The sequence below is a fragment of the Pyrus communis genome, chromosome 10 (assembly GCF_963583255.1).
Source record: "Pyrus communis chromosome 10, drPyrComm1.1, whole genome shotgun sequence".
In the NCBI taxonomy this organism is placed as follows: Eukaryota; Viridiplantae; Streptophyta; class Magnoliopsida; order Rosales; family Rosaceae; genus Pyrus; species Pyrus communis.
Window position 1 is genome coordinate 6,039,277 of NC_084812.1, and position 17,111 is coordinate 6,056,387.

The window sequence follows — 17,111 nt, forward strand, 5'->3', positions numbered from 1 at the left end:
TTCACAGCTGCCATAGAATCGAGACTTGAGACCGATCGACCGAGTTCTTAGATTTTTTAGATTATTCATCCAGTAAAGATACATTTCTTCTTACATATGTATGAAGGCCAAGCTCATATATATATATATATATAGACCTTCCTGTAATTTGTTATATAAAGCGTGTACCCTAAACCCTAATTAGGTAAAATATAAGTCTCGGTCAACAATCTTAATTAATTAAGTTTCCTCTTTTTTTAACGTCAACAAGTTTTGCCCTTCTATTATTGTGAACATCAATGAATTGTTAACTAAATCACTTGATATTCGAGTGACTTGATATACAAGTGACATTGTCAGTCCAATATGGCAAGAATAATAAAGTCTTAACTCTGATTAACCAATTACGTAATACCTATTTTGTTAGACTTATTAGTTATTACTTATTATGGTAGGACAACAATTTATTTTAATAGTCATTTTAGTTTATTGTGTGAACATGGAAATTCCTGAAACAAGAACATGTGTACAAAATAATATTTTGTGTTAATGATTTGGGGTTACAATCTCTTTGTAATTTGATCATCTGATTTGATCTTCGTAAGGTGTAGATTTGTGGATTGTGTTGTTGATCCAAAGGGTCGTCGAGGTTGATCTTGGACGAACAGTTGGAAGTTTCTTCAAAGCCCTTTAGGACTTGATCTTGAAAGTTGACGAAAGTTTCCTCAAGGGCTTTTGGGGCTTGATCTTGATGAACAGGATGAATAGATTTTCAAGATCCTTTGGGGCTTGATCTTCATCCTTGATGAAGGAGGATGAACGAATCTTCAAGGGCCTTCGGGGCTTGATTTTGATGAATAGTTGGCGGATTTCTTCAAGGGTCGTTGGGCTTAATCTTGATGAACAAGGATGAATGAATCTTCAAGGACCTTCGGGGATTGATCTTGATGAACAGTTGTACGGAACTTCAAGGGCCTTCGGGGCTTGATCTTGAAGGTTGATGAACGCTTTCTTCAATGGTCATCGGGGCTTGATCTTGAATTGGTGAAAGTTCTTTAACGGCCTTCAAGGCTTGATCTTGATGAACGGATGCACAGATCTTCAAGGGCCTTCGGGGCTTGTTCTTGGGCCTTTGAGGCTTGATCTTGAAGGTTGATGAACGCTTTCTTCAAGGGTCGTCGAGGCTTGATCTTAAATTGGTGAAGTTCTTCAAGGGCCTTTGGGGCTTGATCTTGATGAACAGTTGAATAGATCTTCAAGGGCCTTTGGGGCTTGATCTTAAAGGTTGAAGAACACTTTTTTCAAGGGTCATCGGACCTTGATCTTGAATTGGTGAAAGTTCTTCAAGGGCCTTCAGGGGCTTGATCTTGAAGGAGGATTTTGACGAAAAACGAACGAAGAGAGCTTTCTCAATCCTTCGGAATTTTTGGGAATTTGGGAGGTTGGATGCTTGAGAGCTTTAGAGTTTCAAAGCTCTAAGGACACAATTCTAAGTGAATTCTCTTCCAATTTGGGAGTAGAGAAATGTATTGGTGAATTGATACTTTGATGGAGATGCCTATTTATAGGCTTTGAGAATGAAAGTAAGTGGATGATGTAGGTGAAATGAGTGGAAGTTGTAGTGAAGTAAGTGGATGATGTAGCTAAAATGAGTGGAGGTTGTAGGTGAAGTAAGTGGATGATAAGTTCAAAAGGAAGACTGTATCCACAAAAGCAATCCTTCATTCGCAACTAGAATTGTTATTAAATGCTCAACACTCTGCTTCCTTCTCTATTTGTTACACTAAAGAAGGATGCACGATTTTGGACGTATTGGAACTTCATTTGTTCCTCAACACTAATGGGGAGATTCATAAATATAGTAAACTCAAATTCTCCTTCTTTGTCATCAATATCAACATCCAGACTATAGCGACTTTGATCATTTAACTTAAGTTTCTTTGTCATGATCAAAAGCAAACGACTTGGCAGCCAAGAGATCAATCGATTATCATCATGCATGATTGAACAAGTTCTTCGAAAATTGAACAATTTCTTCACGAGAGTTGGAGGAATTGGTTCATCTTGGAATTTCAAAAAATTGCTCTTCTTGCTCATCAACATCATCATCAGTTCTCACATTGTCTTCCGGATGGAGGGTTGGAGGGCTTAAAGATTGTAGCAAGCTCAAATTCTTCGTCTTCTTCATCATCGTCTTCATCAGATCGCGCATGAAATTTCTTTTACTTTAGAAAGTAGTAGTGACGAATTTCGTTGGACTTGGGAAGTTTGTTTCTAGGAAAGAACTTATTTTCTTCATCTTCATAACTTTTAAGGGGTTTACTTGACTTGTAATGAGTAGACAAGCCAACAATTTGGAGCACCAGAATAACAAATTAATGATTGTGGTGTTCAATAGCGAAGCTAGGAATAGCCAGGGGAGAGGCAAAATTTAAAACGGTAAAAGGTCCCAGAAAAATGTAGACAACCAAATCCTTTTAGATAGTAGACAATATTAATGTGGCTCATAATTAATGTATCAATACAAACAAGTTATAATATTGTGCCAACGAGGTTTTATATCATAAAAACGTCGCATAAAAGGCTCATTATTAATAAAAACAAAAATAGCTCTCAATGTAAACAATCAAGCTATCACTCAACCATTACTAGGGATGGCAATTTTAACCGTTAAATCCGATAACCGTAGATAACTGCCCGAATGGATTAGATTTGGGTATGAAAATTTAGGTATATTTTGGGTATGGGGAAAAACCGTGAATATTATTCAATTATGGTTTTGGATATGGTTATAAGGGTCCCCCCTCCATATCCGAACCCGAATCTGAACCAAATAATATATAATATAATTATATATGTGTGTGTGTGTGTATATATATATATGTATATTCATTATTCACCGAATCCATTGTCTTGAGAATACAAAAATTGCATTGTGTGAGTTGCATTTTGTGGCAAAGTTCAAAAGTTTTGATATGAATCAAAATCTATGAGAATTTAATAGTATTTATATGCGAGATATCAAAGATCAACCAACATTATCAATGTTTAGCTTTAATTTTTATGTTCCACAAGATCCATTAATTAAATCATTTTATACATCAAATATTTAATGACGAAATTAATATTTATTAAATTATCATGCGTCAATTGGGCGAAATCCGTTATCCAGTGGGTATGGTTATGGATAATACCCGATGGTTAATTTGTGGTTATGAATATGGTTAATTTTTGTGGTTATGCGGATGGATATAGTAATTTCCATCCCCAAACCGATCCGTTGTCATCCATAACCATTACTTTCTCATTTTGTTACGCAGTGATGTTTTGACAATATTCATAACAGAAAACGCTCTCTTTACTGAAGCAGTTACAACCAATAACACCAAAACCAATGTAATAATCTTATACACTAACCTGTAGATTTCACACCTTCCGACCTTCACTAATTCTTGTGAAAGATCACTAATTACTTTCGACATTGAAAACTCACTATGGAAACCAAACCGTTGAATCACTTAATAAGAATCCACATAGCAAGCAAACCGTTGGAAATTATATATTTTTTTATTTTTTATGACCATATATTGATCGATTCAATATATGGAAGTGTTTTTATCAAAAGAAGAAAAAATATGGGAGTGTTTGTTAAACCAAAACGACACCGTCAATTTATTTATTTTAATTCAAGTTCAAAATGATGTTGTTTTGGCTAAGGTATTTGAGAAAAAAAAAAAAAAAAAAATTAAAGGCAGCACACCAGCTGAAAACCAGAAGCAAACCCAGAATCCGACAGGTTCGAAAGATTAGAGGGGCTGAATCTTCACTCTCAGTGGAGATTCCGACGAGCTAAGGGGTGGTCGCCCCTCCTTGCCTCTGTAGCTTCGCCAGTGGTGGTGCTTTGGACTCTCTAAATTTATTCATCTCAATCTATATTAGGATCAAACGACAGTGCTCGGGCTCTAGCATTCCCGACTTGCAATCAGGATCAGGGCACCGAATTCTCGTGATGTTCTCTTGAAGCTTGGAACCCACGTATTCGACCATGCAGTCCGTACAATATGTATGGCTGCGATTTCTGCAATTTTTTATACCAAACGACTCGGATGCAGCCTTAGACTCAACACACATTTCACAAACAAAAGCCTCCTCATCACTTTCATTGATCTTCGAGTTGGAAGACTCTCCGAATTGATTAACTTTACCACGCGTCTTGTGAGAGCAGTACTTTTTGTCATGATTGTTGTCGATGAATAGTCGTCCTTAATCTCGAAGGGATTAGGTTTAGGAGCGTTAACTATTTATTTGTCATTATTTGTTAGGTAAATTTTTGGAGGGAGGGTTGGAGGGCTTGAGGCTTTTAAGAAACTTAGTTTCTTCAGCTTCATCTTCATTTTAATCATCATGTCACTCAAGATATTTCTTTGATTCTGTTGTATCATTTATCGACCTACCCGAATCTTAATTAGGTTAGAAGTTTGAGAATAAATAGTTTCATCTTCTACTCGGCCCTTCCCACACCGAGTTCATCGACTTCGGCCACACAATGTTATCGAACTGTAAAGATCAAAAAATTTCATCCTAACCCAATAAACGAACAGAAATTGTACGTGTAAAGAAAAAAGAAAAAGAAGGGGAGGAGTACCTGGAATTTGACATATCAGTTCAGTATCTACAGAGGAAAATGCTTGTGAAGAACAATGAAATTAAGAAATCGGGGCTCATGGAAGAACCTTGACCTCAAAATTAGCTTAATGCTGTTTGCTTAACAATTCTCTACACTTAATTAAATAACTCTCTTCACTTCACAAGACAATAGTGGAAGATAAGTACTGCCATATTGAAGTTCTTTAGCCATTACGAACGTCATTTTGCTACAAACGAGGCCCTATACTAACAACTAGAAAAATAAATGCTTATTTTAATCAATATAAAATTGCATACAAACTGGGTTGGATTTGAATCTGCTGAGAAATCTTCACCTTTCCAATGATCCATACTCAAGAGCTCAAGCACAGAAACCTTGGCCTTTGGCTTCAAAACACCACCGCGAGAATCGATGCCAATGTGACTAGTCGATTTTTCATTTTTGGTTGTTTTAAAACTAAACATAGGAAAATTTTCACAAACACCACATAAGGGAGTATGATGAAAAGACCGCGGCGGTTTCAAGGATAGGATTGTCTAGAATTTCATTAGGGGCCTGGATTACTGGTTTTTGTGAAAACCTTGGTAGAGGCGAGGTTCTAGCTAGCTACTAAAGTTTGGGATGTTTTTATTGGTATGAAGCTTGTGTGAATAACGGAATTGAGAATATTTTGGTGACTCTAATTTCTCGCTTGCTTCCCTTGATATATATAAAATGTTGAAATTGATTATTGAAGTTTGGTTATGAATTATTCTTATCTTATCAAGAAGTTGGTCTTATGAATTTCTGAAAATTTATCATGAAACGAACTTTGTTGCTAATATTTTGGCCTTTCCAAGATTATCCTGCAATCCAGGTCCCTTTTTTTGGTGAGTTCTTCCTTTTCGTCAATTATTGCTTGCCTGGTTGGCTTTGTGACATTTTTGTGTAGTTTTTCTTTTCTTTCCGAAATTATGCCTCGTTGTCGACCAAAAAATAAAAAGACGCATGTTTGTTATTTCTTTTTCTGCTAGGTTTATCCTATATACTTATGATCCTAATTTTACTTTGAGAATAGCCAATTTTTTTTAACATCATATAAGCATAGATCCCAATCAAAGATGACAAAGTAAAAATACCATAACTTCATGTTCAGTAGGCACAGAAGCATTGTTTCTGACACGATGCAAGCGCACAAACTTTCAAACAGAAAATGTCAACAAAATCAATTACTGAACGAGTTCAGATAAAAATTGATGAAATCAAGTGCAATGTTCCAGAAGATACAAACACAAAAAATAGTTGAACCAAGTATTTGGAATATTTCATGTATTCTTCTCCAACAAAATAGTAAAACCAAGTATAAGGAAATATATATGGGAATAGATTAGGATTCAGCATTAAAACTCACAACGCAAATTTCATACGGTTATAGAGTACCATATGATGAACCAAAACCAAACAAGAATATTATGAACTGATCAGCACTTCAACATGAACATGCAAACAATCAAATTTTCACAAAGCACTTGCCCAACTGTCAAACAGGTCAGGAGGGAGAATGGGACGACAATGCTTGGGACTTAGCGAACCTAAAACACAATCAGGAGTGGGGCACGGAATGCTTACGATGTTCTGTCGAAGCTTGGTGGCCACGTGCTTGATCATGCAGTCCTTGCAATAAGCATGTCCACAGTTTTTTATGGCGAACCACTCGGATGAAACCTTGTGCTGAACACAGATTTCACAATCAAAAGAAGAGTGGTTGCTGTCGGAGGAGTGTTCTGGTTCATTGTCCCGCTTTTTGGCAGGAGGAATAGTACTATTTTTGAGATCTTCTAGTTCTCCTTCCGTAGGTGTTCTACTGAAGTCAAGGTTGGACCTTGCAGTATTGGGCAACCTAACAACTTCTTCTTCTTCTGATGGATGCCAAGATTCTTCTGACCTAACCTCTTTTTCTTCTGCTTGGTAACATCTTTGATCTTCTCCTTTGGATTGGCAACAGTATTGATCATCGTCTTCTTCGTCATCTTCTTGGTACTTATCTTGTCCTTCCTCTGGCCTAACTTCTTGTTGATTTTCTTCTTCTTCTTGATACCAAACTTGTTCTTCCTCTAACCTAACTTCTTCTTCTTTTTCTTTTTCTTCTTCTTCTGATTGGTACGGAACTTCTATTGGTCTGTCTTCTTCGTCTAATTGGTACTGACGTTGATCTTCTTCCTTCTCCTCTTGCCTAACTTCTTGTTCTTCGCCTTCTTCTTCACTGAGAGGAGTGGAGTTAAGATCAAGTTTGATTCTTTTATTACCCACGTCATCGTCATCATTGTCATCATAACCACCATCATCATAATAGTCCTGATCATTGCCGTCGAAGTCATCACGATCATCACAACCTCCTACTTGTTGGTCCCAATCTTCTCGCCAAACTTTTCCCTCTAAGTTATATCCTTCGCCTTCTTCACTGGGAGCAGGAGTGGAGTTAAGGTCAAGTTTGATTTCTTCAACTTCTTCTCCTTCACCATCACAACAATCCCTTTGCTTTACGTTGTTGGACCAAGTACTCTCCAAGAGCATCCTATCGTCATCTTCTTCTTTAGTAGAAGCAGGCATGTTAAGATCCAAGTTAATCCTTTCATCTATTTTCTCCGTTCTGTCGGAAGAAGTACTCGAACTTGACCTAGTACTTTTTACTTCTTCTTCCTTATCGTCATCGCCGCTCGAGATGTTTCTTCTGGCTTGCTTGCTTGGACGATTGTCGCTGCTGGACGCATCGTAATCGCTGATCTCTATCCTTCGCTTTTCAGAATTAGGGTTAGCCAAACTACCAAAGCTCTCCAAATTTTCCTTGATCTCCATAAACTTTATCTTTCACAAACTGACTGTGAATTAGGGTTTGAAATTCTCTTAAGCTTTGCACCCTTTCATCTTCTTCTTTCAAGTCGCACACTTCTTGTAGGGTTTAGGTTTGCTGTAAAGGATTTTAAAAGTACTTAGAGACGAATCCTGACCCTTTTCGGTTTGAAGATCAAATCCTTACAAAAAAGGGGATCCAGCAAATTCGGAAAGTAGGGCCATGGGTCAATACGGCCCGGTCGTAACGCCGAGCTTTTATTTGGGCCTGGGCTGAACTAACCCTTACATCTTCACAACGGACCGTGTCGAAAAGTTTTAAGAACGAGTAGGGCTAGAGCGCTACTACTCAATCCAGGCCGGACTAACCCGGTCTACATCAAACAAACTTATTTTTCAGCTCACCAAATGTTTGATATAATGCATGTTAAGTATATCTCTGCAGCATTTGACAAATTGCGTGGAGAGCAATCGAAAAATTCTTTCGTTTAGCACTCATCAAATTGCTTCGGTATATGTCGATTTGTTGATATGTGCATGACTTGGTTCGGCTGACAACAAGCTCACCAAGTATTAAAAAAAATACCTCAGTACATAAACTGAATTTTTTTACACGTTTCGTGCTCTGTTTCTACTGAAAAAACCTTTAACACTTATTCCCCCAATTTGCATCCTGAATCTGCTGCCACTGAGTACATCTACATAATATTTTATTATTAGATTTAAATCTACAAAATAAAATTGATGTTTAGGAGAGAATAGTTAGCCTTATTCCGGCCTTTCCTTCTTGTCTCCCTTGTGAGTTGTGACTAGAGCTTCCCCGATTCATAGTTTTTCCATCCCAAATAAATAAATATTGCCATTAATCTTGTTGTCAACTTTAAATCTTTTTGCTTTTAAATTCATCTAGTCCTTTTCCTTTGTCAACCAAATTCATTTATCTGATTTTGGTCAAGTGATTAATTTTCATACATAATTTCTGCAAATTTGAGCTTAAATAAGCTGGCTAAAGTGGTATACTTTACCTGTTACATTTGAGTTCCAATACCTCATCATCTCTACTAATTAATGAAATCCTCTTTGTCAACCAAAAAATGATGAAAAGACAAATTAGTCTTCTATCACACAAAAAAATGATGGGCAATAATGTAATTTCACAGGTTCAAATTTTACTGTTTTTTTTTATTGAAACCTCACCTACAGGTGATGTTAAAATACATCCAATATTAAAAAATCAAAATCAAAAAAATAAAAAACAAAAACCTCCCACTCTCCCCCTCCATGTTCTCTCCCCCCCTCTCCCTCTCTCCTTCTCATTTTCTAAAAATATGTGTTCATACACACAAAGTGTGTAGGCAAATGTTAGTATGTAGATGATTCTAATATATAATGTAATTGTGACTCAAATTCGAATCTCTTCTTTATATTTAAATAAATTTAATGTAAAATATCATTTGTATATGAACATAGACTTAAATACGTAGTGTGTCATTTGTATCCAAATAGAGCCTTAAATATACTCAGTAATACTGAAAAGCTGCTGATATCCTTGGTTAGTAAAGGACCAAGATTATTTATAGCTGATGGATGGATATGTGTCTATGTTGCACATGTTATTTTGGCAACTGCTAATGAAGAAAACGCAGCCGACGAGGAAACCGCAACCGGCGGCCGCTCTTTAAACTGTCAAGGTAAAGCTACATGGTCCTGCTACTAGCCTACTACTTCAGAAGTGAAAATTGCTGTGCTTCTGGGTCATCAACCACATCGCCAATGGTGAGCTTCTCCTTATCAGAAAAGAGATGTTCTAGTTTGTATGGCCCTACATCAGAAGGGGGTCCATTCCAGAGAGTCTTTGCAAGCTGCTCGTGGATCCTCTCAGTGGGATGAAAAGAATCCCACCATACATATTCACCAGCATTATCGCATAACTGGTAATCCTTAACTTCCTTTGTGCCTCCACAGCTAAATATACCCCCATATGGTCCAGTTCCACAACAAGCATTCACTCCATCCTTGAAACCTACACAGTAAATTTAAGATCAAGTTACTACCAGTAAATTTATGTTCACCCTCTGTAAATATATGAAAAAAGCATGCATACCATATTTGGAGGGATCCTCTATTCTTTCAAGGAGCCAACCATAAAAATTGGAGTTGCAGTACTTGAAATCCTTGAGCATATATTGAAGACTATTGAGTACAGATTTTAGGGCATTGTTATGTGCTAGAGCAAGGGCAGAAGCTGCTTCAAAACATCCCCCTCCACCGGATTCCGGGTTCATACTGTTCAGAGCTCTAAAGGCAGGCAAGCAACCAAGTGGACACAACCTTAGGAAGGCAAACTTTCGCCCGCCTTTCTCATATAACGCCTGTATAAGATTGCAACAACCCAAACATCAATATGCCACGTTTTGGGATAGATAGTCGGTTGTCACTGATTGTACATAACCATGCATGATCTTTATCTCTCCCTCTTCATGTGATCTGGTATGTGACGAATCACGTGAGAAGAGAGAGAAATGCGCAGTTGTTACATACAACTGGTGATATACAGAGCTTTAATAAGACTTACTTGAATTGTCTGTGTCAAGTTTCCAATGACCATTCCCACAAATTGTTCAGGGTTATATTGTTCCTGCATTTTTGGACTGCCTAAATAACCACCCATGTAATCGTTGCTTCCCATGCTAATGAAATAAACTGCTTCTGATATCACTTCCTTCGCTTCCACTTCTCCTAATTTTTCAGTCAATGATTTTTGCACCTCTTCAAAGTTTTTCAATTGTGTTTGAAGATCAATCGCCTAGAAATTACATATTGATCAAGAAAAACGGTCATAGACAAACCACAAATGTATATGATTCAACAAAAACATAATTGCTGTTTACAAACTTTTAATAAAAAATAAAGACTGGAGGGCACTAGTATTACACACAGTAAAGAGGCACTAAATCGTGGTTCTATATGCTGCTTGTTGGCCATCGATTGTATATTTCCAATCAAAAGTTTGTAACTAGCTCTATTTGTGCTTATTTTTTTCGGAATCTAATTCAATTTCCTACACAATAAATAGGAGGATAATGATTCATAGCAATAAAAGACTGAAGATTTTCCTACCAATCCTTGATTGGTTTCAGAAAGGACTCCAGCTCCACCAGATGCAAAGTTAACACCATTCGTATAATCAGCAGTTGATGGTTGTAAAAATGGAGGGATTAGTGGCAGCTTTGCATATTCAGCTGCATCATGAGCATTCAGCTAGTTAAGGTAATTACCATTTAAAAAATTTACGAAAAACATACATCAGGAGTACTCACTTACCTATATAATCTACGATGATTCGACCGTCGGAGAAGCGTCCGGTGGGAGCTTCAAAGAAGCCATTCTTCCCATATGGCTCGTAATGTGCTTGGTTCTCAGGAATTGTGGTGATGTGATTATTGTTGCCAGGATCAACTGTGGAGTCACCAAAGATGAACAAGGCAGCAGTCCTCCTGCTTAGTGTTTGATCACTACCACATGGTCCAAACCCAATTGAGAAAAGTAGAGTACTTAAACAGATGATGATTTTTTGATGGTTCAAGAGACAAATCTGCAGGCTTGCCATTTGAGATGAAATTACTCCCTTCTGTCCTCTAGGCGCTTGTGTATATATATACAAGTGGATGCCAAAACGTCATTAATTTTTAATAGATACAAATTACGTTGTAATTATCATCCTGAAGGAAAAGTCAATTAGTATAAAGCCAAATTAACATTGGGCATTTCACTAACCAATCTTATTCTGGAGTAGATATCATATAGGTCCTATTTCTTGTATTATAATTCAATTAAACCTTAATCTTTGTCAGGCGAAGGACTAGGATGAATTGCTAAGTCACATCCTCGAGAGTATTTTATTTGCAAGATAATATTAAAGCGATCGTTTTTATTTTTGTTTTTTATAATTATATTAGTTGATGACATAATGTGATAGTTGATGTGTTAGTAATTATTAACAATTGCGACAAGTTGTAAATACATAAAATATTAGTCTATTTTTTTTTTTATAATTTTTTTACGAAAATGTTAGTCTATTTAGAAATTTGTTATTATCATAGCCACAAGTCTGCCACAAGTCTGATGGTCAAGGGCTCAAAGGAGATTAGTGAGATGCAAACGATGTCGTTTGCTGGTCAAATTCCAAACTTAATTCTCATAAATTTAGAAAAAATTGTTAAAAAGAGAATTGAATATTCACGGACGATGCGTTTCAAGTATAAGGGTTCATCCGTAATTATACCGCGCAACGAAATCCTCCCTGCAATCTTGTTCCACAGCGACCTCGTTTTCGCGAGTTCGCCACTGCTCTGCAAACCCTAATTACTACAATTTGAAAAATCTCTTCCTCCGCCCTAATTCCAATTCGATATCCCAATGGCACCGACGACATCGTCGAAGAAAAATTACAAGGAGAAAGTTACTCGCCGCAAGTGAGTTAAACATTTCAATTTTTTACTACTTTTTCACTTTCCGACGCACATTGGGCTTCCAAATTTCCAAGTCAATATTTTTAGTCTTAATTTTGATTCAAAGTTTCAATTTTGATTCGATTTTTATTTTGTTTTAGTTTTTGTGCTTTGTTAAAATCTGGGAAAAAAATCAGCTTGATTTGCATTGTCACGTAATTATTGGGAAACGAATTTGGAATGCAGAGTATGTGTTTGATGTAATGCTTGTGTGGTGCTGCATGCAGGGAGGAGAAAGCGGCGGAGCAACCGGATTTGCCGAAATACAGAGACAGAGCTAAGGAGCGAAGAGAAGATCAAAATCCCGATTATGAGCCGACTGAATTGGGTTCTTTCCATGCCGTTGCGCCTCCCGGGAACATTGATCTCCGGTTATTATCTAATTTTTCTTGTTCAATTTGTCAATGGTATGCCATTTTAGTAGCTAATTATATTTAAATTGGTATTTGCAGGGCAGCTGAGGTGCAGAAGTTATCCATTGAGAAGAGCAAGTATCTTGGAGGTTCGTGTTACGCATTATTTTAGAAATTTGTTCCCACTTATTTGCAGGGTCTCAGTTTTCAGTGTAGTATTCATTTTTTACCATGTTTATGAAGTAAAGTGGGATAGAAACGACGTTGCATTTGTTGCTATCTATGAGAATTCACGAAGTCACCTAATCAATAGTTTTAGGGCTAACCATTTTGTTTACATGTGGAAGGGCATTGACTTATTTTATGCTGAACTCGATTAATATTGTTCAGGTGATGTGGAACACACACATTTGGTCAAAGGATTGGATTACGCTTTACTTAACAAAGTAAGAAGTGAGATTGACAAAAAGCCAGATGATGGAGATGATGTTGATGCAAAATCTAGGTAATTCCGCAATTGTATATGCATTACTTGTCCTACTGTCAAGTTTTGTGTAATCTTAAAAACTTCGGTATTAAATTTCGCAAACATGATGTATTGGGTATTAAGTTCTGTTGATATTGACCATTTCAAGTGTTAATATGAAGAATGATGGCCATATCTCAAGAAACTTCTTTAGCTGTTTCATAGTGTGTGCTAACATGTGTGTGCTTCCTATTCGCTGACAGAGCATCTAAGGAAGACCAAAAGTTGTCATTTCGCACCGCTACTGCAAAGGTCTGTTATTTTTTGTGATATGATGAGGCAGTTATATTCTTAAGTCATTATCTGTTTACATTGATGTTTCATTTCTGTGTTTCAGTCAGTTTACCAATGGATAGTCAAGCCCCACGCCGTTATCAAAACCAATGAGATGTTCCTTCCTGGTAGAATGTCATTTATTTTTAACATGGTAAGAGCCTTTGTTTCTCTTTTGATATTAAGTCTGGTTAATCTAGATCGGAGCAACCTTTCTTGGGAACAATTTGTGCTCATGTTTTAACATGCCTGAACCCTTATAGACTTTGGGTGACCTGTTCAGGATAATTCTGTGTTTAGTTGCCACCTAAATCATGTGTGGAAGTCAAACTTTGAGTAGAAGTGTGTGTAGACACTTCTTTGAGAGCATCGAGCTTGCTATTGTAGGATACTGAATGAATGTGAACTCCCATTTTCCCGGCATTAACATCCTGTTCTGTATTTTGCATCTCAGGAGGGCGGATACAGTCATGACATCCCAACCACCTTGCATAGGAGTAAAGCAGACTGTCCACAGACAGAGGTTAAAAGATTTTTAATCTTTCATGAGGTTTTCCCATCATTGTTGGACTGTTTATCTGATTTTGGCTTCAACTTTGTGTAGGAAGCGGTAACTGTCAATGTTGATGGTTCTGTACTTGACCGAATTGCTAAAATCATGTCATATCTTCGTCTTGGATCTTCTGGGAAGGTTCTCAAGAAGAAAAAGAAGGAAAAAGATGCAAGAGGTAATTTCCTATGGTGCTTTTTGGTAAAAAATTACTGAATAATCAGTTTTAAACAACATAAGACCTTGATACAATTGTCTATAATGAACTGCCATAATATCCTTATAAGTCGAAGCAATAAGATACATAAAGCATGTATTTCAAATCATTGTCCATGATAATAATTGCATGGGCATTATGCCTAGACGGTTATATGGTTCTGTGCTTGGAGCTAAGTATCCCAAACTCGTGGTGAAACAGGGCAGCTAACAACCATTCCAGATAGTCAACTTATTCAACTCAGATTTACAGACGGAAACAAAACCAAACTAAACTAACTTATGTCGGATGTTGGCATTTTAAAATATGCTGTGATGAGTGAAGTGATCAGATTCCATTATTTAATTTTGAGATTCCACACCAACTATTTTCATCCTTCATCCTTTATGTGCTTTTTGTTTGTTTATTAGTGTAATTACTTGATCAACATTTTTTCTTGGCCTCATTTATTTTTGGTACAGGAAAGATTTCAGTTGGCAATGAGTATGATGGAGAGGATAAGCCCTTGAAGCCTGATGTTGGGATTTTGAAGAATGAAACTAAAAGAGAGATTTTGCCACCACCACCTCCACCCCCTCCCAGGAAAAATCACATAGATTCAAAAGCACCACAAGGCCCAACTGTTGCCAGAGTAGATGAGGATGACATTTTTGTTGGGGATGGCGTTGAATATGTTGTTCCTGGTAAAGACTTGAGTCTAAGCCCTCTTTCCGAAGACATGGAAGAGTCTCCTCGGAACAAGGAAAGAGTTTCTTATTTTGATGAACCTGCTTATGGTCCCGTACAGCCCATCCAACCCTATGGGGTGCCTCAAGAATGGCAAGATATGGTATGTCTATCCTTTCCTTTTCATTCTGGAAATTGTAGTATAACTGTATATCTGAACAGAAACTTGACTTTCATGTCACTATGGATGAGTTATTTTCTGTTACATTTTGGGTTCAGAATGGATACGATGCGGCACAAACACAGCCAATGGCTGATGCCTACCAGGGGGAGTGGCCAGAATACCAATATGCAGAGCAAATGTCTTATCCTGAACAATACCTCCAGCCAAATATGGAAGGTTACGATGCGCAAACCGGCTTAAACATGCAGGATCCACGCTTTATGACTCAAGAGCAGAAGGATCGGGGTTTAGGATCCGTGTTTAAGCGGGATGACCAAAGACTTCAACAATTAAGGGAGAAAGATGCCCGAGAAAAGGATCCCAACTTCATCTCGGAGAGTTATTCTGAATGTTACCCTGGCTACCAAGAATATAATCGTGAGGTTGTTGACAGTGACGATGAAGATGACTTGTCAAAAATGGATATGGGTGGACGAGTAAGTTTCTGATAAAACATGAAGAAAATATATTCGATTCTTTCTAAAATTTGTTGCAATCGTTGCTTATGTTGTTATCAATATATTTCTCTGACAGGCTAAGGGTCGTCTTCACCGGTGGGACTTCGAGACAGAAGAAGAATGGGCAACATACAATGAGCAAAAGGAAGCTATGCCCAAGGCAGCTTTCCAGTTTGGTGTGAAGATGCAAGATGGTCGTAAGACACGAAAGCAAAACAAGGACCAGAAGATCACTAATGACCTCCACAAGATCAACAAGATACTTGCTAGAAAGAAGATGGAGAAGGATATGGATGGTGGTGAGGGTGGCGGCCATTATGACGATGATGAACAGCCTGGCAAGAAGATTCGAGTTTGAAGCTAGTTTACTTATTAGGGAACTCAGAGGTTGGCTTTATGTAAAGAGTCCTGGCTTGTTTCCTTCTTGATGACAAGCTCGTTGGCTGACAGGGGCCCAAACCATGGCTCTAATATCATGTTGAAGATTTTTAAATCGACAAGCCCGGGGGACCCCTCTAACTATACCGATACTGTGCCCAACTTTACTCCCTGCACAATCCGTGAGGTGTGGAGTTTTACCACAAAAAGCTTCGGTATTAGTTAGAGTGAAGTAATCATATTTGAATCCCATTATTTTCTTTTCACCCGCCGATGTAGGATTCCAACAAGCCCGGAGCCCATCTTTTGAATATGGAAGCAGCAAGTACATCGAAAACTGCCTTAACACCCGTTGCATAAAGTCATTTTTGATGTAGTGGTCGATTACGTACTTTCTGTAAGTCATCATAACATGGACACTTGTCTTTCTATTTCTCATATTGTAGAACCAAAAACTCTTGTCACAGGCTAGGGGTTGAGTTTAAAGGTCAATACATTTCTATCATATTTTTGTTGCAATCATTTCTTCCCGTTATTGTCAATATATTTCCCGACAGGCTAGGGGTATTCACCGGTGGGACTTCGATGGTGGTGAGGGCGGCGGCCATTATGACTACGATGAAGAGCCCGGCAAGAAGATTTGAGTTTGAAGTTAGTTTGGTTATTAGGTCAACAAACTGTAATATTTAGTGGGAAAATTTTGATGTATCTTCTAACTGCGCGTTGGATGGAGGGAAGTGAATGAAAATTATCCGTTTTGTTGTTTGGGTGTTTAACAGAAACGAATTGAAAGATCACAAATCAATATAATTATTTTTAGCACTTTGTTCATGGTTTAGCTCTCTTTCTTTCCCCTTCCTGAACCAAAAGAAATCGGACACTCATAAGTCCGACTCATCAAATTACTGGAGAAGCCAACAAACTAAAACACTCTGTTTAGATGAGGAAATTTAAAATTACTAAGAAATTTTCTTATTTGGCAACTTAAAAGACAATAAAATTTGAATATGGAAATTGTTAATTTTAATATCTCACTCATAAAAATTTGAAAATGACACATATTTACATGAAATTTAAACTTGCGAATTGAAGTTCCCAAATTCTAAATTTTTTTTTCCACATGGAATTTCTAAATTTCTATGTAAATCCAAACAATGAAACCAATGCATGCCAATATATGAATTCTGATTTTTGTCCAAATTCTAAATTTATTTCTCTCGTCCAAACATACAAACATGGAATCAAGTGCCTATATCGATTAAAAGAAAATAAAATGATATAAGCAAGCCAAATTCGCATTCATCTACTCTACAAAACCTTACTTTTTCCTCGATGGCCAAATAAAAACTTGGCAACGTCGGTATACAAACTTCTAGTTAAATTGTTTGGTCCAGTTAATACTACAATATCTCTAAATTTCGAGAAAGACTTTTATGATATGAATATACTACCACAGTGACATCTTGTGCAATTAAAAATGAAAAAAACCAAAACTAGATG

General features: G+C 37.2%; 3 protein-coding genes across 4 annotated transcripts; 1 reads left to right on the forward strand and 2 right to left on the reverse strand.

The window, feature by feature from the left end:
- Nucleotides 1-6,124: 6,124 nt before the first annotated feature.
- Nucleotides 6,125-7,462, reverse strand: LOC137747739 (uncharacterized). Its single transcript, XM_068487896.1, has one exon. It carries the CDS (start codon nucleotides 7,460-7,462, stop codon nucleotides 6,125-6,127), a length of 1,338 nt encoding a protein of 445 aa, XP_068343997.1.
- A 1,715-nt stretch (nucleotides 7,463-9,177) lies between these two features.
- Nucleotides 9,178-11,066, reverse strand: LOC137746650 (GDSL esterase/lipase 5-like). The gene is made up of 5 exons (XM_068486655.1): nucleotides 10,781-11,066; nucleotides 10,577-10,698; nucleotides 10,032-10,262; nucleotides 9,561-9,828; nucleotides 9,178-9,479 (listed from the first exon to the last, which is right to left on the reverse strand). Exons 1-5 carry the CDS (start codon nucleotides 11,064-11,066, stop codon nucleotides 9,178-9,180), a joined length of 1,209 nt encoding a protein of 402 aa, XP_068342756.1.
- A 645-nt stretch (nucleotides 11,067-11,711) lies between these two features.
- On the forward strand, nucleotides 11,712-16,123 carry LOC137747613 (suppressor of mec-8 and unc-52 protein homolog 2-like). 2 transcript variants are annotated; one of them, XR_011069981.1, is made up of 12 exons: nucleotides 11,712-11,931; nucleotides 12,195-12,338; nucleotides 12,420-12,469; nucleotides 12,711-12,825; nucleotides 13,050-13,098; nucleotides 13,184-13,273; nucleotides 13,574-13,642; nucleotides 13,724-13,847; nucleotides 14,348-14,715; nucleotides 14,832-15,212; nucleotides 15,310-15,798; nucleotides 15,891-16,123. XR_011069981.1 is itself a non-coding variant. In XM_068487752.1 (11 exons), the coding sequence occupies exons 1-11, from the start codon at nucleotides 11,876-11,878 to the stop codon at nucleotides 15,589-15,591; spliced, it is 1,728 nt and encodes a 575-aa protein (XP_068343853.1). In that variant the 5' UTR covers nucleotides 11,712-11,875; the 3' UTR covers nucleotides 15,592-16,123. The 2 variants fall into 2 exon arrangements, 1 of the variants encoding a protein (XP_068343853.1); XM_068487752.1 differs by having other exon boundaries at nucleotides 15,310-16,123.
- The last annotated feature ends 988 nt before the right edge of the window (nucleotides 16,124-17,111 follow it).